Source organism: Wolffia australiana, chromosome 5, assembly GCF_029677425.1.
Source record: "Wolffia australiana isolate 7733 chromosome 5, ASM2967742v1".
NCBI classification, from domain to species: Eukaryota; Viridiplantae; Streptophyta; class Magnoliopsida; order Alismatales; family Araceae; genus Wolffia; species Wolffia australiana.
The window spans coordinates 17,097,527-17,122,069 of NC_135839.1; the positions used below are offsets into that span (position 1 = coordinate 17,097,527).

Genomic DNA, 24,543 nt, shown 5'->3' on the forward strand with positions numbered 1-24,543 from the left:
CTGCCTGCCGCGGACGACTCGCCGGGGTTGTTTGCCCGACGGACATCGTTGTTCCTTCACCGCCGCCCGCGCCCTCGCGGCACGCCTGTCGCTCAACCGCGGCACTCCTCCGGAGCCGACCCTGCCCGGGACGCCTATCGCGGCCCTCCGTGCCGGTTTGGACAACACCGACGATCAGACGCCCACCGTTCGAGCGCCACCGGCCGACCGTCCCAACTCATCCCCCACCGCTCCGACATCGGACCACCACGCCAGTAAGGACTCGGTTGCGATCCACCGTGACTACCGGACTTCATCTGCAGGTCACAACGCTACACCCTTCCCCTATCGAGTATTATTATTTCTTGCAATATATCCTTGCGTGCCCCATCGCCGAGGCTCGACCTACACGTCACCTGTACCCTGGGGTTTGGGTAGAGCACTTGCCTTGATTATTCTGTTCACCCATGTTATCGGGAGTAGTTAGTTGGATCGAGGATACCCGCATCGTCGGCGTCCATCGATTGATCTAACGGGTCATTGGGAGTCGGATTGTACGTGGGATGTACGGGAACTCTTCTAGGGCGCTCGTCTTATCTCAACTGCTCCGTTGTACTTCTCGTTGTTTTCCTACAAACGTTGCATCATTACATTAAACATCAAATTATACTCGTTGTCCGTTTCCTGCCCTGTGTTGCAACGCGCGTCGTCGATCCCGGCCGTACATGTTGCATCAACTGCACGCGACTCGTAATGCATCCCTCTGCTTTAATTCCAATGCTGCCCCTGAATTCTACATAGCTTCTTCAAGCTGAGTTGTAAGCTCAACGACCAGTGATGTTATTTCTGTGATCGATAATTTCTTCGTCAGACAGAGAAAGTCAGAATCGTGACAAGATGGGCTGAGGATGCCCACATATTCATGAAGCATCTCCCAATCCTTTTGACAAATGCCGTAGTCCTTAGTTGATGTCAATAGGATCCGTATAGCCATATTGTCGAGCACTTCTCTCTTGGAAAGAGCATGCTCTAACATTCGAAGAGTGGAGTTCCAATGCGTTGGGCAGTTAAATTACTTTGTTCAAATTTAGGAGTTCAAACATTTTGCAGAGGTCGCCATATTTTCTCCATTTGCTTCGTGGAACCTTGAATGGCATTAACAGTGGCTCTCACGCAAGCAACAGCTGCTCCCAAAGATATAAGTTTGGCAGATGTACTATCATCCATGGGTGAATCGAATGGTTCATTGGAGTCTAGCATTGTGTCTGTGCAAAAATCTCGTACGCGTAGCATATTACTCCCTAGTGCCTCTAGATTACAAATAATATTTAATTTGGCCTGTATTACGAGGTTGAGGACATGGGCAACACATAGTGTGGCATTCCATAGTGAATTGAGGATTCATGATCTTCAATGAATCCATAATGGTGGCTACCATCTGATAAGCCTAAAAATGCACGTAAATATGTCGTTGATTTGGCGTTAGACTTATACAATAAATTTATTATTTTCTTTAATCACTAAATGTAGAATATGGAGGCAATAAATAAGAATTTTTATCCAAATTCAATGAATTAATTCAAAGATGAATTAATTTTGCAATTAATAAATCTTAATTATGCTTCATGATGTTTTTAATTAATCAAAATTAAGTAAGACTTAATTTTGATTTTAAATATTTCGGTCAGAAAACCCAAGATAGAAATATTTCAATTTTAAGATCAGATTAATTCGGATTATTACTTTCCCAATTAAAATTGGGAATTAAATAATCAAGAAAGGGATTTTTAAATTGGACTTCAAGATGGATGAATTTTTGAATCAAATTTTATTTTTAGGTTTTTTATATATTAAATTAAATTCCTAAACAATAAAAATCAAAATCCAGAGAGAGAAACTAGACAAATTAACCTAGAGTTTAGGGAAAGTGAAGAATTTGGGGAAAAGATGAAATCCGACCCTAAAATAAAAATCTAATGAAGCAAAAATGTTCTAAATTGATGTAGAATTAAGGATAAAAAATTAGATCTTGAATCACAATCAAAATGCAGTGCTAATTTCATTCAAAACCAACTTCTAGGGCTTGTACATTTCGCCCATGCCTTGGTGTTTTAAAATCGTTCAAGAAGAAGATTGAAATACAAATCAAAAACTTATAACTTTTAGTGCAGAAACAAGAACTGTCTACTTCCAAAGCATCCCTTGTCTCCTTCCCGGACAAATCCTTGGAAAGAGCTTCAAAAAGTGTTTTTCGCCCATTTCTAGACCTCCATTTAAAGATCCAACCATCTGGATTGTAGATGGAGAAAAGACAAACCTACCCTCAAAATTTCAGCCCAATCTGACATCTAGATCTCAAGATATCAAGGTTTTAGTGAGGAATAATCTAGGCCGTTAGATTTATTTATCTCTCCTCCAAGAAGTTTGGAAATGGCATTTTTCTATTGGTCAGCATGATTGTTCTCGTTTTCTGCCTTCTCAGATCGCTTGTTGACACGTCGTTGTCCGCGTCTGCCGCCCGCAATGATTGGAAATCGATTCCAACCTTTAGCCAAGTATTTAAAGCCCTGCAAAAAATATTTCTTCACTGAAATGTGGTTACATTCCATGTAAAAAATGATAAAAAATCAGAAATAATAGTAAAATGAAAGTGTAAGTGATTTATCTTTATTTTAATATGATAACATGCAAATATAGTCATTAAAACACATAAATATAATGTAAAATTCATTAATTAATCGTGTTAATTTGCAAGTTATCACCATCGTTTTGTTGTTATACGCATTGTTTGTGGTAATGGCACAAAGCTTTGACTCATTGCCATATTCATATGCAACTTCCATGACAATCCTCACCAAGTTTGCGCCATTATGTGATCCTTTGATGTGTTAGAGGCCAAGAAGTAGCTCACAGAGCTTTTAGTTGATGCCAACCCAATTGGCAGTGACACCTAATAGAACGATATTATTTGTAGATGTCCAAGCATCTACAATAAGAGAGATATTGCGTACGTCAGCAAACATGTCCACCAATTTTTCTTGCACTTCTCTATACATCCTTTCCGCTGTCGTTTTCACAACATTCGGACCAGGGACCTTCCCCACCAGTTGTGTCCCATAAAACCATAGTCTTTGGAACAACTTCTTCTTGATAAGTCTCCAAGGGAGATCATTGTCGTAGATAAACCTAACAAATTCCTACTTAGTTTGCTCCATGGTGAGGCCGCGTAGACACAAATTTTTTGACTGTAAGTCATATTGGAGAAGAGTTCTCTGCTTCATCGAATCTCCCTTGATGTCATCATGCAATTTACGGTGGGCTTTCTCTGGATGTTTCCAAAGACGTTTGTGCTCTTATCTTTATTTCTCTTAATGATGACCTTATGGGTTGGGTTTTGCACTTGAAAAATTATACACTAGCACTAATCCAGGCCAATTTCAATAAATCGATCTAAAATTTTAGGCCGATTGTGTATTTTGCTTCGAGATGAGACATTATCATCAACCTCTATCTCGAGGTATTCAGCAAATACTTCTGGCATAACCCTAGTAGTCATACTCGGGTGGTACTAGATGTAGACTCCATTACTCTATTTTTTGTCACCATGAAAGGAACATGCACTGGAAACTTATCTAACAAATAATTAATGCAATGCATTGAAAAATATAAAAAATAAAAGAGATATGCAAGCAAGATCATGGACAGTCATGAGCATGGGTAAAAGATATGTAGATTCATTCAAAACATTCATTCATACATACAATGCATACAAAGCATAAATAGGAGAAATACTAGAAGCGCATCTAAAAATATAAAAAAAGCATACTGAAAATTCAATTAATTTTATTTTAAATTCTAAAATAAAGGAATTAATAATCACAAAAAATTCATTCCATAACATTTGGATTGAAATTAACCATGTGATAAGTGTACATAAAAATATCATGAAATTATCTTACTTTTCATGAAATTGTCTTACTTCTTCTCTCAATTGATTCACTTAACAATGCTTATTTTGATATGAGGGTGTTGCCACAAGCGGAGCCAGCTTCTTGTATTTCCAAACCTTAAACCGGCATGTAGAGGAACAGATAAACGACAAAATGAACTTCAATAGAAATTAAGATTTTTGCTACTTGCATATTCGGTATGTCAAGGAATGTGAGATTGGGCTACAGATGAATGGGACTAACTAGCAATATCTAGATTACAGCTTGCGACTCTTTCAACAGAAGGTAAGTCTCCTTCGAAATCTTGTGAACTTAGTTTAGGATAAGACTACTCAGTGATCCCTGGAGTAATTCTACATCACTTTGAGAATATTTCATCAACTGATGTGAATATGCATATCAAGACATTTAAAAACAGAGATCCTACGATTACAATAGTGGTTAAATGATTGATGCTAAATGATCACCGAGCAGTCTTATATTTTTAAATGTCTTGAACTGATCTTACGATTATGACTGTGGTTAAATGATCACCGAGCAGTCTCATATTTTTACTTTATCATCTGTGTTGATTGATTGACTTGTGGCCGATTGTATAAAGAGAGCCATTTGACGATTAATCTGACTGATGGATGTTCGATCAGATCAGTCCATTGAGTAGAATGGGCTGATGGGTCCAATAGGGTACTGCCATGTGGCAAGCCTATAAATATCATATTTACAGTTATTCAATGTATAAACATTATTCGTGGATCATGGTCAATTGTGACTGCTAGATCTATTTTTTCCTTTTTGTATTCTTAATCCCATTTACTGATCATCATTGATAATCGATCAAAACTTTTTGATCGATTGAACTATCTATAAATCGACCAGTCAGATAAAAAATCTGACAGACTCCTAGACCTTAATCAGCTCTACATAGATGGCTAATTGAGACTCAGCATACCTTTTCTGGGTCGGCAATGAAAATGCGCGAGATCAGGTGCCTATACTTGAGTGATATTTTGACATGCTCAGGGATGGCGTAACTGATGCTTAGAATTCTCTAAAATCTGACCAAATTTAAAAAAAAAGATTCCAGATTAGGAGAATTCTTTGAGAATCCAACAAAAGTTTAGGAAAAATGATGAGATAAGAAAAGTTTTCTGAGAATCCAACCAAGATTATGGGAAAACAGTCAGATTAGAAGAAGGGTCGAAGAATCTAATCAAAGCTTAATGAAAAATAATCATATTAACTTTGTAATCTAATAATTCAACCAAATTTTATCAAAAATGATCAAACCAGGAGAACTACTAGAGAATCCAACCAAAGTTCAAGGAATAACAGTCAGACTAGAAGAACGCTAGAAGAATCTAACCACTTTTGTGGGAAAACGGTGAGATTAGGAGAATGCTCGGAGAATCCAAACAAGAGTTTATATAAAAAAGAACAGATTAGAAGAAAAATCCATGTAAACTTGCCCCAATCATTTTCCTGAAGTCGAGGTGAAGTCAGACCTGGTCAGTCTCCAGAAGTGACCGTCGGGGGAGTGGACTTTGAGGGCGAGAAAGGGAGGAGGGGGCCTGTGGTGGTTGACTGGACGGTGTGGAGGGGGAGGGGCAGGGAGACGAAGCAGGAGTCCTAACGCAGAGTCCAGCCCTTGGTCATGACCTATTTTTTTCGTCCCAGACGAGGGACGTGATGAGTATAACTCGAATGAGACGAATTGGGTTGAGTCGGGATGCAGACGAAATTATTCACATTGGACGAACCCCTGGACGGGACGGTTGGGACGGAGGTCAAAAAATGGGACATCGGACGGGACAATCTTCGTCCTGTTCCGTCCATGTCCACGTCTCAGACGATCCGGAAATATAGACAGAGGGATGGAAAATGTTTAAAATATTTAAAAGTAAATAATTAAAATACTTAATTGTGGATATATCCTTTTGTCTGCTGTGACGGGGATTCTGTCTGGTGATAGGATGATGACGGGATGCCAACCCAAGTGATGGTGACGAAAACGTGAGAAATTTCTGAAAATCCTAAGACGCCTGACGGGATGGAAGACATGACAAACTCTACATGTCTGTCTCCACTCATCACAACCGAGCAGTCATGTCCCGGACGTGCCATTCCCGAATCATGGATGACATAAAAATAACTATAGAATCTACTTCTAGAATAAAAATATCACATGTTAGAGGGAAACATACCACGATATGATTTCTCCCGTTGAAGCAGTTTAACTGTGATGCCATTAAAACCTGATTAGAAGCGACCCCTTCAGTAAGCACAGCCCAGGAGACTCTTGATCAGATACGGTAGTCTCTTCCCTCCAAACGGCAAGTCATGAGGTGAGGATGGCTTCTCCTGCGGTTCGTGCTCTGGGAGCCCTCGTCCGCCATAGCTTTCCCTCCTCCCCCTCCAAGAGTTTATCATCTCTACGTGGTAATCTCTCTCTCTCTCTCTATACAAATATTGCCGTCTCTGTTATGCTAGCTCATGTAGGCATTCTCTCGCCTTCCTCTCTCTAGGATCCGGCTTTCTAGGGCAAAGGTCACCGTCGTTATCTCCAATTGCTATCACCTCTTCGCCCAGCCTTGCGAGATGGATTTGGTCGTCTACGCCAGTCTGCATGGGTAGACGCTCCAGCAAGATCGCCACGAGAAAGGTAAACTGCTCGCTCCAATAACTGTTCCTTCTCCGGGAGATCAAATTTCTCTGTAATGGTTGCAGGGCGCGCAAGATGCAAAGAAGGCTAAGCGCTACGGCAAAATTGGGAAAGAGATCATCTCCGCGTAAGCTAGGCTTCTCCCAAAGTTCCCAATTCAGCCCGAATTTTGATTGTGATCTCATCCTCAGAGTGAAGAAAGGCGGTCCGAATCCGGTCTCGAACTCTGTCTTGGGCTCTGTGCTGGAGAAAGCCAAGGAGCTCGACGTGCCCAAAGATATCGTGGAGCGGAACATCAAGAGAGCATCAGAGAAGGGTCAAGAAGCTTACATCGAGAAGCTCTACGAGGTTGGCTGTCTTGCTGTTGACTTCTATTTTTTAATCTCCCACTAGCAATCTTTCCTTAGTGTTGGATTTTGAGCGTATACGACTGTGCTAATAACTATAGCTTGTAGCAAGAGGCTGTTATTGTGTTGGCTCTTGGATTTGAACCTGCAACCTCAGCTCTGATGCCATGCTTGTTGCGCCTTCCACTGTGCTGAAAGCTATGGCTGATAACAAGGGCGCAAAATCGTAAGAGTTAACTCCTTTTTGGGTAGGTGTTGAGTTCTGGCATTCCACCTCAATGCCTGCTGTTCAGTTCTATTGTCCTTTGTGTTGGAATTTTCAGCATCCACCGCTGTGCTAATAGCATAGCTTGTAGCAAGGGCTTAGACATGGTTGTTCTGTTCTGTTCGTTTGACACGAACAAAAAATTCGCACAAAAGAACCGCACAGGGCCTTGTTCTTTGTTCTTTTCTTTTTTTTGTGTAAAAGCGAACAAAATTCACACATTCTAACAGAATTCGCACAAAGCGAACAATAGAACCACACACGGGACTGTGCAATGATCTATTCGAATTTGATTTTGTTCTGTTCGGAAAACCGAACAGAACGAACAATTCGCACAAATTCACACAAAAGGAACCGAACAACCATGTCTACAAGGGCTCTACACAGTCATGTATGCCCTCCTTGGCCTCGGATTTGAACATGCAACCTGAGCTCTGATACCATGTTGGTTGCACCGACAAGTTGGCTAATAAAAGCTATAGCTGATAGCAAGGGCGCAAATCCCAGGAGTTAGGCGCACAGAGGCCACACATGCTGGTCCACACACGCGAGAATAAAGCAAGGTGGAGACCAATTTCTATGAATATGAAGGGAGGGGTTCAAACCAAGAAACTTCTTGGAAATCTGTAGCTGAGGCGACCAGGAGGGGCATCAGGAGATTCTCCTGTTTCTTAGAGGCTGGTGTAGGGAGATCCTCCCTCTCCAGAAGGAGATTAAACCGATCTGGCTGATCTCAATTCTATCTTCATCATCTTCCTTGTGTTCTTCCCTCACCAGGGCATCTCTTTCTTGAACTCATTGATTCAAAAGCTGTCACTACTATAGTTTCTTGGAGTTCTTGATCTCCTATGGCCCAAGTTGAGTTCTGTCTGATCCCTCGTGACCAATCTTTCCTGCCTGTTGGCCTTTGAGTGCCTGCGGCTGGCGAAAAGCTATGTCTGATAGCAAGGGTGTTACCTGGAGGTGTTAGCTCTCTCTGGGAAGGGTCTTGACCTCCAATATTTTCCTTTCAGGTGTATGGCTATGGGGGAGTAGGCATGGTGGTGGAAGTTCTGACAGACAAGATAAACAGATCCGTGGCGGCTGTGAGAGAGGTGGTGAAAGACTGCGGGGGCAAGATGGCGGATCCAGGATCGATCTTGTTCAAGTTTCGGCGGGCAAGAGTGGTCAACATCAAGGTCTCCGATGCTGAGAAGGATGATCTTCTTGCCATCGCGTTGGATGCGGGCGCAGAGGATGTAGTTGATCCTCCTGCTTGTGACGATGATTCTGAAGAAGATGGCTCAGAGAGGTATCATCTAGTTGTCTCTCATCATAGTCCCTTTGTAAAGCTCAGTCCGATGACCTGAGACGATGAAATCGTCATCATAATTCACGACCATCATCATCATTGAATCACCAGTATCATCTCTGCAAAAGTTTAAAAGTGCTCGGATAAATCATCGACATGGATAATAAATTCTGATTTTGAAATTTTCAGATACTACAAAATAATTGCGTCATCTGAGAACTATCCTGGCATATTGCGGAGGCTGCGAGAGGAAGGTATAGCATTTGAGCCAGACAATGGCTCTGAGCTGATTCCAGAGACGGCCATTGAGGTATGTACGGCAACTGCATTTGTTACTTAATCTTTGAAAGAATGGCTGTTTCTTCGCGAAAGATTGCACTGACATGTTAATTATTTTATACCTGGGTGGTTCGGCTTGGCAGGCTGATGAGGAAGCTATGGATTTGAACAAGGAGCTGATGGCCAAGCTGCTTGAACTTGATGATGTAGATGCCGTCTATTCGGATCAGAAATGAAACCAAGACTAGCAACCGCTTTTTTCCTATCGCGGCAGTAGACCGGCGGCTATAGTACTCTTTTGATGACAACTCGTGGAGGAGAGATTCATACGTAATTCTTTGGAAACAGAATTTAATCTTTGATATCTATCATAGCTTCGAATTCTGCACCAAGGAGAGAGCGTGCCATTGATCCCAATGCTGACCAACTCCGCCATCGACAGGCCACGCGCCGCATATCCAACAGGGGAGAACCAGTAACAGACTTGGAAGTTCATCTTCTTTAGTGTCCTCGGCGAAGCATGACATAGTTGTGTATCTTTTATCTTTCGCCAATTCTCCTGTCTTGAAACACTCCAACATCTTTGGGTCTAATCCAAAGGTGAGACCTTGAGACGACAATCAGCTCCACAATTCAAAACGAAATCCTGACCTCCAGAGCCAAATTCTACGTCGATGGAGGGAGCAACGAGACCAAATCCACAGTCCCGATCTTCGCCGGGCACTCAAGAACCAACGAAGATCTTCGATTCCACCAGACCCAATTTCATGCGTCGATGGATGAAGCAACGAAACGAAATCTACCGTCCGGATCTTCGCTTAACACTCAAAAGCCAACGGAGATCTCCGATTCCAGCAGAGCTAATGAAATGCATCGATAGATGAAGCAACGCGAAATCTACCATCCTGATCTTCGCTAGACACTCAAAAGCCAACGAACATCTCCGATTCCAGCACAGCTAATGAAATGCATCGATAGATGAAGCAACGAAACGAAATCTACCATCCTGATCTTCGCTGGACACTCAAAAGCCAACGAAGATCTCCGATTCCACCAGAGCCAATGTCATGCATCGATAGAGGGATCAACGAAACGAAATCCTCCATCCTGATCTTCGACAGACACTCCGCAACCGACGAGGATCTCCTCAAACGCCGCCGATCGCGAATTCCCCCGGAAATCAGATCGCGATCGAGCATTCGAATTCGGTAGAAAAATTCAAATTTCAAACTCTCTCGCCGTTTTATACCTTCCCAGAACTGCGGGCCGGACGAAACTTTCATCCACTCAGTCATCCGTCCTCGTATAACGGAACGGATGACGTAAGGCTTTCGTCCGACGAAGGGTAACATCGTAATTTTTTAATTATCCCTCTGGTATCATCTTCTTCATCGTAAGAGGAAACGCTCTCTTCCATGGCGAAGCTCTGCTGAGCTCCAGATGGGTAGCCTTCAACTGAGCTCCTCCTCCGTCGTTCTTCCATGGCGGAGGGCTTCTCCACTTCGATTGCATCGTTCCTTGTCCTTGGTTCGTTGTTGCTCGAGCGAAGACGACGGTCAGAGAGAAACGAAGCGGCGAGATGAAATCTCCATTCTTCGCCTTCTCCAGATCTCTGCAACAGTCACAGTTATCTCCTCCTCTTTGCCCTCGCCTGTTCAAGCCAAAATCTCCGAGAAGAAGAGGTCGGGGAAGAAGGCAGAGGCCGCGCTTTCCCCCGAAGAACTCAAATCCTGGTCTCGATCTCTCCCCGTCGTCAACGATCGGATCCCTTACACGGATGTCATAGAACTCAAGGAACAAGGCAAGTTGAAGCACATCGTCAAGCTCCCCGGCGCCACTTTGAGGCAGAAACCGGACGTCGTTCTTGTGGTTCTCGAAGATTCTAGGGTTCTTCGGACTGCCTTGCCGCCCGCTGAAAGAGACGAGAAATTCTGGAGCGATTGGGATCGGCTGATGTTGAATTCGGTGTGCATCAACGCCTACACGCCTCCGATCAAGAAGCCGGAGGTGCCTTCTCCTTATCTAGGGTTTCTCTCTAGGATTTCGTTCTTGTTTTCCAAATTCCGGAAGAGTAAGCCGCAGTCTAAGCGTGCCCTTGAGTTCGAGAAGGCTCGGCGTGAGCTCGCTGCTCGGAGAAAGGCGGAATTGGCGAGAGTGAGGGATGAGAGGGAAGCCATGGAGAAGGCGCTTAGAACCCAGAAGAAGACGGAGGAAAGGAGAAGAAGGCTTGAGGAGAGGAAGGTCAAGTTTGAGCAATCCCTTGTTCGTGCTCGAAAGGATTATGAGTACATGGGGCTTGTCTGGGCTAACATGGCCAGAGATAGGAACATCGCCACTGTTTTTGCTCTGGGTTTCTTCCCATTGTTCTACTACTTTGTGGTCTATGGGTATAGAAAACAGCAGAAGGATTTTGAGGATAGGAGGAAGATTGAGCAGGCAGAGATTGAGGAGAGGAAGAAGATGAGAGAATTGGAGAGGGAGATGGCTGGTCTTGAAAGCGTCGACGATGAAGGTGTTGAGGAGGAAGGGAGTGATCAACAAAACCCTTACATGAAAATGGCTGCAAAGTTCATGCAATCTGGGGCTAGAGTTCGGCGTGCTCATGGCAAAAATCTGCCCCAGTATCTTGAAAGGGGGATCGATGTGAAATTCACTGATGTTGCTGGTCTTGGAAAGATTCGTCTCGAGCTTGAGGAGATTGTCAAGTTCTTCACTCTGGGAGAAATGTATCGTCGGCGTGGAGTCAGAATTCCTGGTCTGTCCTTTTTTTTAATGAAATTATTTGTACGTTCATGGTCTCTGTCCGATTTTTAGTTCTAATGAACAATGTTTTTCTTGTAATTGTTGCATTTTTCAGGTGGGATTCTTCTTTGTGGGCCTCCAGGAGTTGGGAAAACTCTACTAGCAAAAGCTGTTGCTGGGGAGGCAGGAGTAAATTTCTTCTCAATATCTGCTTCACAGTTTGTGGAGATATATGTTGGTGTTGGTGCGTCTCGTGTTCGTGCTCTTTACCAAGAAGCCAGGGAGAATGTAAGCTTATTTGATTTATTTATTTATTTTCATCTTTAAGAAAACTGAATAATATGGGAAATCAATTTTTTTACAGGCGCCTTCTGTTGTCTTTATCGATGAATTGGATGCCGTTGGAAGGGAACGAGGACTCATTAAAGGGTCTGGAGGACAAGAACGTGACGCCACCCTGAATCAGGTTAGAATTGTTTTAATTTTGCTTGCGCAGAGTACACTGGATTTCTATTTTGGTCGTGACCTTGTAACGTTTTTCATTGTTTCAATGAAGCTCCTTGTTTGCCTCGACGGATTTGAAGGAAGGGGAAATGTAATCACCATTGCTGCTACAAACAGACCAGATATTCTTGATCCAGCGCTTGTTAGGCCTGGCCGTTTTGATAGGAAAATATTTATTCCAAAACCCGGTCTCATCGGTCGCAAAGAAATTCTAGAGGTAGCAATCATGTATATATATATATATATATTGTTTTACAGCTCAACGGAACCTTTTAAAGAGCACCTTTGAAAAAGTTCAAAATTTGTATTAATCGTCGAATTTCTTTTCTTATAATTTTAATTGCGAAATCTTTGGAAAATAATCAGACACTTAAACATCTATTTCTCAATAGATATTACATGTTTATCACTTATTTTATGGAAGCACTTTCTTTTTCTATTCGTTTTCCAGGTTCATGCCCGTAAGAAACCAATGTCCAGTGATGTTGACTACGTGGCTGTGGCCGGCATGACTGAAGGAATGGTTGGTGCTGAAATAGCCAACATTGTGGAGGTCGCAGCTATTAATATGATCAGAGAAGGAAGAACTGAAGTACGACTTATTTATTTTCCCCCTTCTATTTTGATATTCTTCAAGAGAAATGTGAAAAACGATCCCATGGATGCCCTGAATCACATGAAAGTTCTAGTTCTTTATTTGTGCCGCTGAAATAATTCCTTTTTGTAATTCGCTACTGTGAAATGTTCTTATTTTTGAGATGTGAACAATTTCTTTTGAGCAATTTCTGATGGAACCATCGGCATGGATTTCCCCTCACTTTGCAGATAACGACGGATGATTTACTTCAAGCTGCACAGATAGAGGAACGAGGAATGCTGGACAAAAAGGAAAGAACTCCTGATATGTGGAAACAGTTGGCTCTAAATGAAGCAGCAATGGCAGTCGTAGCTGCAAATTTTCCTGATTTGAACAACATTGAGTTTGTAAGTTCAACTGTGTAGCTCACACTAAATTATGCATTGCTGCCTTATAATTTTAATTTTTTTCCTCCCTAAAATTCTTAAGCTCTTTGTTGATACAAATTTCTTTAACAGGTAACTATTGCACCTCGTGCTGGTAGAGAGTTGGGTTATGTTCGAGTCAAAATGGATCATATGAAATTTTCGGAAGGCATGCTGAGGTGCCGTTCATAAATTCTTAATTTTCTTCATTTTTTTTCCACTTTAATTAACCGTTGGCCTTTCCCTAAGAATTGCTGATTTTATAACTGAAAAGGGAATACCCTCTGTCCATGCATTTGTAAACTTACCCACAACTTTATGAGTGTGACTGATTATTTTTAAATTTAATCTTCAGCCGGCAGTCTCTGGTCGATCATATTACAGTTCAAATCGCTCCTCGTGCGGCAGAAGAAATGTGGTATGGACCAGAACAGGTCAGTGTTCCTTCTGTTCAAAAGGGCAACTTGTCGTAGGCATGAAAAAAAAATGACATAAATATAGATACGGGTGCGTCGAATCTTCTAAAATAAATCACTATTCTTTCACTGCAGAATTAAATCTCTAAATTTGGGTTATTTACAGTTGAGCACAATATGGGCGGAAACCGCAGACAACGCAAGGTCAGCGGCCCGGAGCTTTGTTCTTGGGGGCCTTTCTGAAAGACACCATGGCCTTGCTGATCACTGGGTGGCAGATCGGATTAACGTAATGCCCATCACTTAAGGAATCAAACATTTTTTATGTCATCAAACCAAATATCCGTTCTTACAAATCACTGTATGGTTAAATTCCTTGACAGGACATTGACACGGAGGCTTTGAACATTCTGAACAAATGCTACGAGCGTTCTAAACAGGTATATTCTCTTCAAATCAAATAACTTTCCCTGCAATTAATGTTCAACTCTTCTACCCTTCTTGCTTCAGATCTTGGAGCGCAATAAGAAACTGGTGGACGCCGTTGTCGATCAACTCATGCAGAAGAAGAGCATTACTAAACGAGAGTTCCTTAATCTCGTTGATCTGTACGGGAATCTGGAACCCCTGCCACCCAGCATCGTCGACATCAGAAATGCCAAATGCGCCGAGTTCCGAGAACTGATGATGAATAAGCGCTCTTAACCCAGTTAAATTTGGTCTTTTTGGTGATCTGGGCGATTCTGGATCATTTTTTTTATTGTTTCCATGGGCTTCTTCTCATGAGAGGGAAGAGGATTAGCCCATCTCATCTGTTTAATGCCAATTATTATGATGGAAAAATATCTTCCGCCAAATTGGATGAGTCTAAATTGTGCAGACCCAGCAGTTTACCTGGACAAGTTTCCTCTCTCAAGAACAAGCACATTTCATCAGTTGAACTAATTAAAATGGTTGTATCCAGTATAGGGATTAACACTGCACGACTGGAATTTCGGTCTGAATTTTTGACCCCATGAGCCAGGATCTAATGATTTAAAATGAAAAGGCATTTTCCCTTATTCTCTCTCTCACGCACACACTTTCTCTCTCTATATCTTTTTCTCACCATCACTCTATATATATATCTATGGTATAACTGCTGATGTCTACTCGTTGTTGCCTTTGTCAGTCTCTCTTGTTGTTGTACTCCACTTGAGACAATTGATTTCATCTAGTAGACTCATGAGTTTATTTATTTATTTTTTCGAAGAAAAAGTGGAGCATCTCCCTGTGCTGGTATCATGTGTTAAGTGAATGGATTATGATACTGACTGTATGGTAGATAAATTTGACACTAATGTTCTATTATCTATCATTTTGTTGTAATTTACACTTCAACAAATGGATGTATACTTGGTGGATGGTTGAAAGATGTGGATATATGATTGATGGGTGCATGGATGATGGGAGACAAATTTAATCATGGTGGATGGATGGTACGCAGATGACTAGTAGAATTGTTGACAAATAATCATCCCCAATGATGAAACAGATCTGTAGCCCAAATAGTTGAATCAAAATTGTGCATGGTCCAACAATGTAGCCCATCTCTCAGCTTGAACCACTGATAATTGATGGGAAACAAATCTTGGGGTAAATTCAGGGATTCATCCGGATCAATTTTCATCCCCAGAATCAAATACCAAACATCAAATCCATGATCTTGGAGACAACAGACTTGGCAGGGGAGGCAATGGCTCCCCCGCCCTGGAGGGCCCGGCCCTCGGCAGTGGCGCCGAGTGGCAGCACTTGGCTCGGTCCTTTACGGGTCGGACCCGACGGCGGCAAGGACACCATAAACCCACTTGCTACGCCAGACCCATTCGGCTTCTCGCTGAGAAAGATCCGTTGCGCAGGTTCCACGGGCTTCACCCCCACAATCAACCCCCCACTTATCTGCATACCGTTCTTCAACAAAGCCTTCTGCGCATCGTAGCGATTCTGACACCAAATGAAAGCAATTCAGAATCGAGATAGACTGTCCAAAAGAGTTAAAGTTCTTCCAGAACCCAATGAAATGATGCTAATCAACGTTATTTCTTGACTTCATCCAAAGCATCCGCTTTTGTTCCTAAAGTCGACCCTTATCTTAAAGATACATGATGTGGGGACCTGTATTTACTACTGGTTTAGTAGGAAGTGAAGGACGGAAAGAAGTCCAGGCTGGTCATATATATTATTAATTTTGGGCTGATCACGGGTGATCTTCACTCTTTTTCTTTAAAAAAATCAAGCAGATAAGTTGTTTTATGAGGTTCTGCAATTAATATAGATTTCATCTTCATGTTCATCGACTGATAAGTTGTTTCATGAGGTTCTGCAATAAGATAGATTTCATCTTCATCTTCATCGACTGATAAGTTGTTTTATGAGGTTCTGAAATAATATAGATTTCCTCTTCAGCTTCATCAACTTCGATTCTCATGAGCAAGGATCATACAGAACATCGACTGATAAAGAACATGCATGATATTCGCATCTCCTGGGGATGGAAAGAGGACCAGGCTGGTCATATATATTATTAATTTCGGGTTGATCACGAGTGATCTTCGCTCTTTTTCTTAAAAAAAAATCATAAAGATAAGTTGTTTTATGAGGTTCTGCTAGAATTTGTTTCATCTTCATCTTCATTGACTTCGATTCTTGCGAGCAAAGATCATACCTGATAAAGAACATGCATCCAATTCGCATCTCCCGGGCCGGGGACGTGCTTCTGGATGAACCCACATTTCTCCAACTCTCGCAGCACCAAGTTGGTATCACAGGGAGAAAATCTGCCGATCAAGAACAATCTCAATCTCGATTCTCCGGTTTCAATTCCAAGAAAAAATTCCAGAAATCAATGATAAATTCGTACCCATACACGGTGATCCACTCTTCCTCCTCGGTGCTTCCGATCGGCGGAGAGATCTTCGGCAGCTCCGGCCGGGCGACTTCCCTCGGAGGAGGAAGCGTGATCAAAGCTCCAGGAAGAACAACACCGTCCACAGGAGATCCCTTCGTCGTAGATTCTTGATCTGCAGCGTTGATTTTCTTCGCCGGCGACCACCAAGTAGCGCTAGCCGGAGTTTGCTCCTTGGGAGCGCTAGAAGGGCTTGCTTCGGATCTGGTTCTTAGAAGAAATGGAGATGCGATCGGAGCTGGAGTCTTCGTCTCCGGCGAGATCGGCCATTCTGCAAGACCGCTCTCTGGAGAGAATTCGCTGCGATCGTCCAGAGTGAACGCCGGCGGTGGGGGGAGCTCAGATTCCCTGAAATTCTCCCTCCAGAGAGCCGATACGGAAGCTGCTTGGCCGGGCGACGCGAATCTCCCCTTGTGCGAAGAAATCGGAGACGCAAGATCGCGGTAGAACACTGTTCTTCTCCCCGATTTGCCGCTCTTCTCCGCTGTCCCGCTCATCGCTGAATCACCTTCCACGATCGGGGAAGAAACCCTAGAATACAGACAAATCCTTTCGATTTCGTCGCTTAAATCTCTGTTTCGACGATCGAAATCTAGGGTTTGGTAAACGTCAACCGTCGCGTCAATCAGGGTTGACGTTGACGGGTTTAATAAGAACAGAGACTTTCTTCTGCTGAAGAACGAAAAATTCTCGGCCTGTTGCCGATTGCCGATTGTTTGATTCTTCGATCTGATTTTGATCGCCGAAGAATGCCTGAGAGTCGGCATGTGGGTGGGCCGATCCAGCTCCAGAGTCTCGTTGCTGCCTGGAAACGGAGCAGGATCAAGCCCTCGGCCATGTATTTTCATCTGTTCTCGATCATCGAAGGTTGTTACCCATTCTGCCTCAATGAACGAATTGGGAGAAACGACCGACGAACAATCCGTCGGCGGGTTTCTCGGAGCGATCGGAGTTTCATTCTCTGCTTGTAATCAGCATTTGAATGGAATCAACCGCGGCATGGCGTTGCATTGCTTGATATTTAAACGAGGATTACAAGAACAGCAATTGATCGCGAGGAAGGTGATTCTCATGTATTCCAAGTGCGGAAGAGTCGATTTCGCTCGGCAGTTCTTGGATGAAAGAGCAACCCGCGATGCTGTGATTTGGAACTCCATGATTTCTGGGTATCTGATCAACGGCAAACCCAAGGATGCGATCGATCTCTTCTCAAGCGTCGCAGGAGGAAATTTTGTTAACAACTTCACCTTGTCCAATATCCTCAAAGCCTGTGTTCTTGCGAGATCCATCCAAGGAGGCAGAGCAGTGCACGGCATCGTTTTCAAGCTTAATTTTTCATGGGATATTGTGCTTGCAGGATCGTTGATGGACATGTACTTGAAGCTCGGATTCCTGGGAAGAGCTAGAACGATATTTGAGATGCTGAGAAATCGGGATTTAGTCTCCTGGAACACCATTTTATCCGGGCTCGTTCAATTTTCTCTTCCAGACGAAGCTGTGCGATTGTTTCAGAGGATGAAATTTGAAAGGTTCTTCCCCAACGAGGTAACCTTCGTCTGTGTTCTAAAAGCTTCTTCCTTGATGGAAGATTACAACCTGGGCAGGAGTTTTCATTCCTTGATAACCAAGTGTGGATTTTTTTGTGATACTTTTGTTGGAACTGCGTTGGTAGACATGTATTCCAGATGCCTGGAAATTGAAGATTCAGAGATGGTTTTCCTTGCAATGAAGAGCAAGAATGTGGTATCCTTCAATGCGATTATAGGTGGATATGTTTTGGTAGGAAGCCCAGAGAAAGGAATGCAAGCTTACGTTGAGTTATTGAAGAAAGCTATGAGACCTGACTTTGTGACTATCACCAGTCTTCTTTCCTCAATCTCCTCGGCTTGTTTGCCAGAAGGATTGCAGATTCACTGCCATGCCATAAAGCTTGGTCTTGATTCATATGTGTCTCTGGGTAATGCGCTTGTCGGATTTTACGCCAAGTGTGGCCTGACAGACGAAGCTGTGGACGCTTTTAGCTCTGTGATTAAGCCTAATTCTGTCTCTTGGGCAGGGATTATCTCCAGTCTGGTGAAGAGAGATGAAGGGGAAAAGGCGTTGAGTTGTTTTAAAACTATGCTGTCTTCCCTTGAAAAGCCGGATGAATTCTCAGTGTCAGCTGTTCTTAAGACCTCGGCTGATTGGGCGGCTGCCGAGCAAGGTAAGCATCTTCAGTCCTTGGCCATCAGATTGGGCCTAGAGTCTGCCGTCTATGTGGCCACCAGTTTGGTAGACATGTACTGCAAATGTGGGATGGTTGAGGATGCACTCAAGGTGTTTCACAATATGCCTCTGAAGAATGAAGTCACCTGGAATGCAATGATAATTGGTTTGGGTAACCATGGTAAGGCTGGTAGAGCACTGGAACTCTTACATGAGATGGTTGATATGGGCCTCCAGCCTGACGGGTTCACTTTCGTTGGAGTTCTGGTGGCTTGTTGTAATGCAGGTCTGGTTGATGAAGGGAGATCCTACTTCAATTTGATGCGTTGTGGCTATGGAATTCGCCCCTCTTTAGAGCACTACACGGCTGTGATCAGTCTTCTTGTCCGAGCTGGGCTGCTCCATGAAGCGGAGGTTCTCACGAAAGCCTGTCCTTTTCTGCCTGATCTGGTGATGCAGAGGTCGGTTCTTGCTTCCCATTTAGTTTCCCAAAGGGAAACAAAAAAGTTCATGACTCTGAAGCTTCATAGTAATATTGATTCCAGCAGCTTCATGCTTTTCTCTAATTTATTTGCCGAAGAAGGATTGTGGGCAGAGGCGGCGGGGATGAGGAGTTCAATGCGAGAGATGGGCGTCAGGAAGGAGCTTGGGTGCAGTTGGATTGAGATTAGAGATGAGACCCGTGTTTTCACGGCTGGGGAAAATCCATGGCTTCCGGATTCCTTGAGGAAAACACTCTTTCTGGCCCATTGGGAAATCATGTCTGGCAAATAGTTTTACTCCCGAGGTTTTCTCTTCAGGAAGTGTTCCTTGTTTTGTCTCCTGATCTCTACTAAGATCACCATCTCCACCCTGTGAGGTGGATTTCCAGCAAGACACCAGAAAGGCAATTTCTTAAGAGGGTGATATGATCTGGGGTCAGATCTATGAGCAGACGAACGCCTGATGCACAAGCCTGCCCAATCAGGAGGCCTGGCCCTCAGTCAGAGCAATTTACACCCCCCCCCCCCACACCCCCCCAAAAAAAAAAAGATAAGCCAGGCTCGGCAGGAGTTGAGAGGCGAGCAACCCTAGCTGTTATCACTCTCTTCTCAACTGGTCATAACTTCACCCCTCCTCTTGGTGTGCAGATGACAGTCGTACATTCTTTTCACAAATGCACTGAAGGCAAATTAAGATGAGGATGGGGGAAACAGCAGGAACATGTGGCATGGGGCCGAAATGTTATAAAGACAAGGTAAATGGGGTCAATGAAAAAGTATTTTTCAAGAAAGGTTGTTCTGGATTGGACAGCTGTGGCTGAAGGCTAAAGCGCAGGGGAGACCTGTGACCACAAGTGAGAAGAATCGATACAATTCTTCTCAATCTGTATACTTTTTCTTCTTCACCTTATTGTTCTCTGTTCTGTGTCTGTATATGTTTACCAATTTCAATCTGACTGGACTCTGATACCAACAATGTTCAGTCTAGCATAAGAAGGGTGTAGAGGGTGAGAGAAAGGAGAGGTTGCCGGGGTAGAGAGGAAGAGAACAGGAAGGACGGGGGAATGGCGAAGGATCACCAATGAACAGTCGTGGCTTGGCAGGGGAAGACAATGTAGATAGGAGGGAATTACTCAAGAGAGAAGAGAGAGTTCACTATGCGATTTCCAGGCCCAGCTTCCATTGAGGTGAGCCTGAAGTAGATGTTGGGCCCATGCTTCTGGATTGGGGTGCTGCCGGGCCTTCTTATATATACTCACTGACATATCATATATTTTATTTCGTGAACATTGAAATTCCCAATTGTACATTTCTTTTATTGTAAGAATTCCACAGAGGGAGTACTAATTTGAGGGAGAGTTGATTCAGAATTTCCTACTTGATACCTCAAGTGTATCAGCCATCATCTGGAGAGCAGAGATCTTTCCATCGCTGACCCTTTGTCATCTTCATCCATTCAGCTCCCTCTCTCATAGGGGGAATTCCTGTCTCTCTACTCCCACATCCTCTCTACTCTCTGAATTGAAGGTTTTTGATTGGTATTTAGGGGTAAATCTTGCAACTAAGAGATATACCCATTAGGGTTGTAACAGAGGAGGCTTCGAATATTTTTCATAGTCTTAAGATGGACTGTAGAAAGAGACTGGCAGAACACCACAGAGTGTTAATTCATTTGGTTACCCATCACAGAGTCAATAATTTTGTTCACTTCCTGTCTGAGAAGCTTGATGGAACACACGAGAAATAGATGGAGATTTCTAAAATTAGAGTGATGTAACCGAAAAGATGGCAGAATAGAGTGGAATGGGGTGGAACAAATGCTAAGACAAATGAAAGACCGTTGACTGGATTTCTTTCTGTTCCAGGAACCTTAGCTTCAACAATCATTTCACCAAAGGTTAATTTTAGTGAGCTTCTTTCTTGGGCCACTTTGAGGAATTCTTAGATTTTGTCATGATAAATTTATTGGTAAGATAGATTTATGGGGATCTCTGACCCCATAGTCTGCTATAGTAACCCTTTCTGCATTTTTATGGACTTGATGTTACATCTTTTATGAAGATGCCTTTATCTTTTATGGTGTCCTATTTATAGTGAATTTTCCCTTGGAGCTTAAATGTGCAGCTCATTATTGGTGCCCCTAGTGAGGGTGTACTCTTTCAAAATAATCAATCTTAATTCATATTTTGATATTCAATGTGGGATCACGCAACTCGTAAGTCGAGGGTGCAAAGAGTAAAAATATAAAGTTTTAAAGATATCTAAAATATAACTATCATTCTCTCTCCCTTATAATCTATCTCTACTGTCTCAAAATGAAGAAACAGCTCTCGCAATTATTCTCTATAAAAATGCTGCCAATGACTTCCTCCAAATGATGTAGGTTCAAGACAGAATCAATCCTTGATGCAAAGAGAAAAATGCTCTTTAGTCTTTTACACATATTTGGGTCATTTACTTTCCTTGGTTAATGATAGTCCCCACATTCTAAAACAACAAGAATTTTTGAAAATTATAAATATTTTTCTCTCTTTATTTGATCCAATTTAAGATTCATATAAATAAAATACATTGATTCGATGTTTTATCAGGATTCTCTATACATTTGGAAAATTTTAGGGTTTTCTATGAGTAACAAATACTGATCACATATCTGGAGCTGTAGCCCTTTAGAATCCTTTATTGTCGGTATCAGTTATTGTGTAGAAATCAAGTAGAAGTAATTACGTTTTTTCTAGAATATCCAAAATACTGAGTAATTTTACTGTTTATTTCCAGAATCCTAGTTTTGACCTCTCATTGCAGAGCCCAAATTTTGGAGATCATGGTGGCAATAGAGTTTTTTAGATATGAATACCAATTTTTTATTTTGATATAAATTCTGTAGAGGTTTGGCGGAATATAGTTTTTTATCTAGGTTTCGACAGGGAGAGATAAATCTCCACTCTTTTGAGCCACTGTCTCATCCATTTTAACACAATTAATTTTTTTTTTTTGAACTTTTACCTAAAAATGATAAATATGGCATATTTAACACATGTATGTCCCAAAGAAGCTATTTTATGGATTAAAGTAGAGCATATAAACCTTACTATGACCGTTGTCATTTCTTCATATAATGGATTTAACTTCCATAACTTTGTAAATGTTTTCCTAAAAAAGTAAATTCTTGGGCTTTCTAAAACTTTTCCTAATCATGAATCTTAGAAAAATATATTAAATTTATGCATAATAAAATAAATCATATAAATATTTATCAGTTTGTCTCTCGTACTTACTGTCTGAAATTTGATTCTTCTCTTTTCGGGAGCAAAATATTTTTGATACCAAAATGAATCCTTTCACAATAATCTGTAACAGTACGATCATATGTGACCATAGATAAATATCTAATTATAACCTTATCAAAAAGCTAGTCGATGTCAGTATCCTAACTTCATTGGTCCATTAATAAATAGCCAACAATGTCAGTCCTTGATTACCATATGGGGCAGAAGGTCATTCGCTCCTCTAGTAATCTTCAATATCCTCTCCAAGCTTCAGGAGAATTAGTCTTTGTATCTCTTACTTAACATGCCGTGAGATGAAATTCAATATTCTAATGAGTCTCTTGGCTTGATGTAATCTGAATCAATAAACAATACAATGTTGAGCATAAGTCAACTCCAGTTAAATGAAATCTATGTTATTTTTATAGATAAATTTTAGTTGTAGTCTTTTGACATAAAAATAATTTTCAAGACTGCCCAAGATTTTGGTCGTTTCATATTTTATCACGTTGTATCCCCAAAAGTGAGAGTTTTTGAAACCAGATGGTGCGTTCAATTTATTATTCTACTAGATAAAATAATTATAAAATATTATGCATGTAAGTAGGAAAAAATTATTCGAGCATTCCTCGTGAGTCCATATGATTTTTTTTTGCAATTTTTAGATTGTTATTAAATATTTTCTAAATAAGTTTATTTAATTATGTATATTTCAAATATTTATCCAGATTGACTTCAGTAATTTATAATTTTGTCAGGTCTGTGCATCTGGTTTTCATATCTCAAGCAGGTTAGCAGGTCACAAGATCACATCAATGGAATGATGGGTTGGGTTAATGAGCCATCAGGGTACACACTGACTGGTTTGCTTCTTCCCAGATTGAGAAGGTCATGAATGTTTTCCACTGTCTTTGCGCAAGTCTGAAGAACACAATCAGTTAATGATGTGCAAAAAAAATCTTACACCAAGCTATTTCCTTCAAAATCAAAAGTATCTCTCTTTCTCCTTTTCTCTCCTTGCCATGTGGCAACCAAATCTACATCATGGATAAGTGTATCTAGTGATTATTTTAAGCCTGAGAACCAAAATTATTGTAAGCCTGAGACCCAAACATGCTATTATGAGTTGGTGTTATGAGGAAAAGAATCAGTCTTGAATCGAAGAGTTTGTGTCAAAGAGGAAATGGTGAGAAGTTGTGATTCGGTGCACGCCCCTTTTGTTTTTCAGATGCATCCAGGTTTATTTTCAGTTTCAATAGATATTTATCCTATCTTTCGTTTTTGTTCTATCCATTTTATGTTTGGATGATTAAAATACCTGATATTGTCTCATTTTGTTTGAACTTGGATATCTGAATCCCATTTCCACTCATCTAAGATCCTTCACACATAAAAAATACTAAGGTATTATGAAACACCCACATTTCTGTGTAAATATTTGACTTTATATTATAGAATGAGGTATTTTATAAATGATTTTTAATGTATAGATGTCTTTTAAACTCCACTTCCATGATGTACACATTTTATTAAATCATGATCTGGTGAAATTTCAGGGGATATTTCCCCTAATGATGAATTTTTCAGTCATAATGCCTCATTTGAGGCAATCAGCTGCCTTAAAATACTGAACTTCTATCATCAAGTCTCCACTGATAATCTACCAAGAACATGATAAGTCCAAATTAGGGTTTTAATGTCATTGTTTTAATTCAGACTTAACCAACAATGTTTATGAAAAATTAAATACTCTATAATGAATATAAACCAAGTAAAGGGTCAATCCACAAAGAGGCAGAAATTTAATTCTGGAACTTTGCAGAAGCTTGAAATGAAGAAAATGAATTTCTGGAATTTTTATGGATTTTAGTCAATTTATATAATTTTTTTTGGTTTAAATTGAAACAGATATCCAATGAAACACACTAACAATATTTGTATATTAATTTTCCTAATTTTAATTAACAACAAAAATCAAAAATAAATATTTTTAGAATTTTCGGGAACTTAATTTACACCAGAACCACTAATTTTTTTAAAAAATAGATTTAGATATTTTTTAAGAATTTTTTAGATGTTAAAGTCACTAGAAATTGATTATATGAATTTTAGGGACCTGATTTTTTTAGAAAATTTTAAATGCAGAAAATAAAATTTCCTATTTTACATATTTATCTAATTTTTAAATGCATAAAATGAAAAAAAACCG

General features: G+C 41.3%; 4 protein-coding genes and 1 long non-coding RNA gene across 10 annotated transcripts; 3 read left to right on the forward strand and 2 right to left on the reverse strand.

Annotated features, from left to right (window-relative positions):
• Positions 1 to 2,013: 2,013 nt before the first annotated feature.
• LOC144703571 (uncharacterized) lies at positions 2,014 to 5,851 on the reverse strand. Of its 5 annotated transcripts, none has more exons than XR_013581559.1 (4): positions 5,396 to 5,851; positions 4,879 to 4,984; positions 3,939 to 4,045; positions 2,014 to 2,561 (listed from the first exon to the last, which is right to left on the reverse strand). It is a non-coding gene; the product is annotated as an uncharacterized LOC144703571 (long non-coding RNA). The 5 variants fall into 5 exon arrangements; XR_013581558.1 differs by having other exon boundaries at positions 2,014 to 2,566; positions 3,959 to 4,045; positions 5,432 to 5,836; XR_013581556.1 differs by having other exon boundaries at positions 2,014 to 2,566; positions 5,432 to 5,834.
• Positions 5,852 to 6,182: 331 nt separating this feature from the next.
• On the forward strand, positions 6,183 to 9,136 carry LOC144703570 (YebC-like protein). The gene is made up of 7 exons (XM_078575761.1): positions 6,183 to 6,365; positions 6,452 to 6,588; positions 6,654 to 6,715; positions 6,780 to 6,936; positions 8,214 to 8,491; positions 8,681 to 8,801; positions 8,914 to 9,136. The coding sequence occupies exons 1-7, from the start codon at positions 6,278 to 6,280 to the stop codon at positions 9,004 to 9,006; spliced, it is 936 nt and encodes a 311-aa protein (XP_078431887.1). The 5' UTR covers positions 6,183 to 6,277; the 3' UTR covers positions 9,007 to 9,136.
• A 1,031-nt stretch (positions 9,137 to 10,167) lies between these two features.
• Positions 10,168 to 14,291, forward strand: EMB2083 (AAA-type ATPase family protein). Its single transcript, XM_078575760.1, has 11 exons — positions 10,168 to 11,525; positions 11,628 to 11,800; positions 11,877 to 11,978; positions 12,069 to 12,233; positions 12,468 to 12,608; positions 12,842 to 13,000; positions 13,112 to 13,197; positions 13,374 to 13,452; positions 13,601 to 13,723; positions 13,818 to 13,874; positions 13,945 to 14,291. Exons 1-11 carry the CDS (start codon positions 10,211 to 10,213, stop codon positions 14,137 to 14,139), a joined length of 2,595 nt encoding a protein of 864 aa, XP_078431886.1. The 5' UTR covers positions 10,168 to 10,210; the 3' UTR covers positions 14,140 to 14,291.
• A 622-nt stretch (positions 14,292 to 14,913) lies between these two features.
• Positions 14,914 to 17,145, reverse strand: LOC144703573 (mitotic phosphoprotein N' end (MPPN) family protein). The gene is made up of 3 exons (XM_078575765.1): positions 16,334 to 17,145; positions 16,139 to 16,250; positions 14,914 to 15,417 (listed from the first exon to the last, which is right to left on the reverse strand). The coding sequence occupies exons 1-3, from the start codon at positions 17,143 to 17,145 to the stop codon at positions 15,112 to 15,114; spliced, it is 1,230 nt and encodes a 409-aa protein (XP_078431891.1). The 3' UTR covers positions 14,914 to 15,111.
• On the forward strand, positions 17,144 to 20,018 carry LOC144703572 (pentatricopeptide repeat-containing protein At5g27110-like). 2 transcript variants are annotated; one of them, XM_078575764.1, is made up of 2 exons: positions 17,144 to 19,044; positions 19,167 to 20,018. In XM_078575764.1, the coding sequence occupies exons 1-2, from the start codon at positions 17,144 to 17,146 to the stop codon at positions 19,246 to 19,248; spliced, it is 1,983 nt and encodes a 660-aa protein (XP_078431890.1). In that variant the 3' UTR covers positions 19,249 to 20,018. The 2 variants fall into 2 exon arrangements, with proteins under 2 accessions (XP_078431890.1, XP_078431889.1); XM_078575763.1 differs by having other exon boundaries at positions 17,144 to 18,335; positions 18,435 to 20,018.
• The last annotated feature ends 4,525 nt before the right edge of the window (positions 20,019 to 24,543 follow it).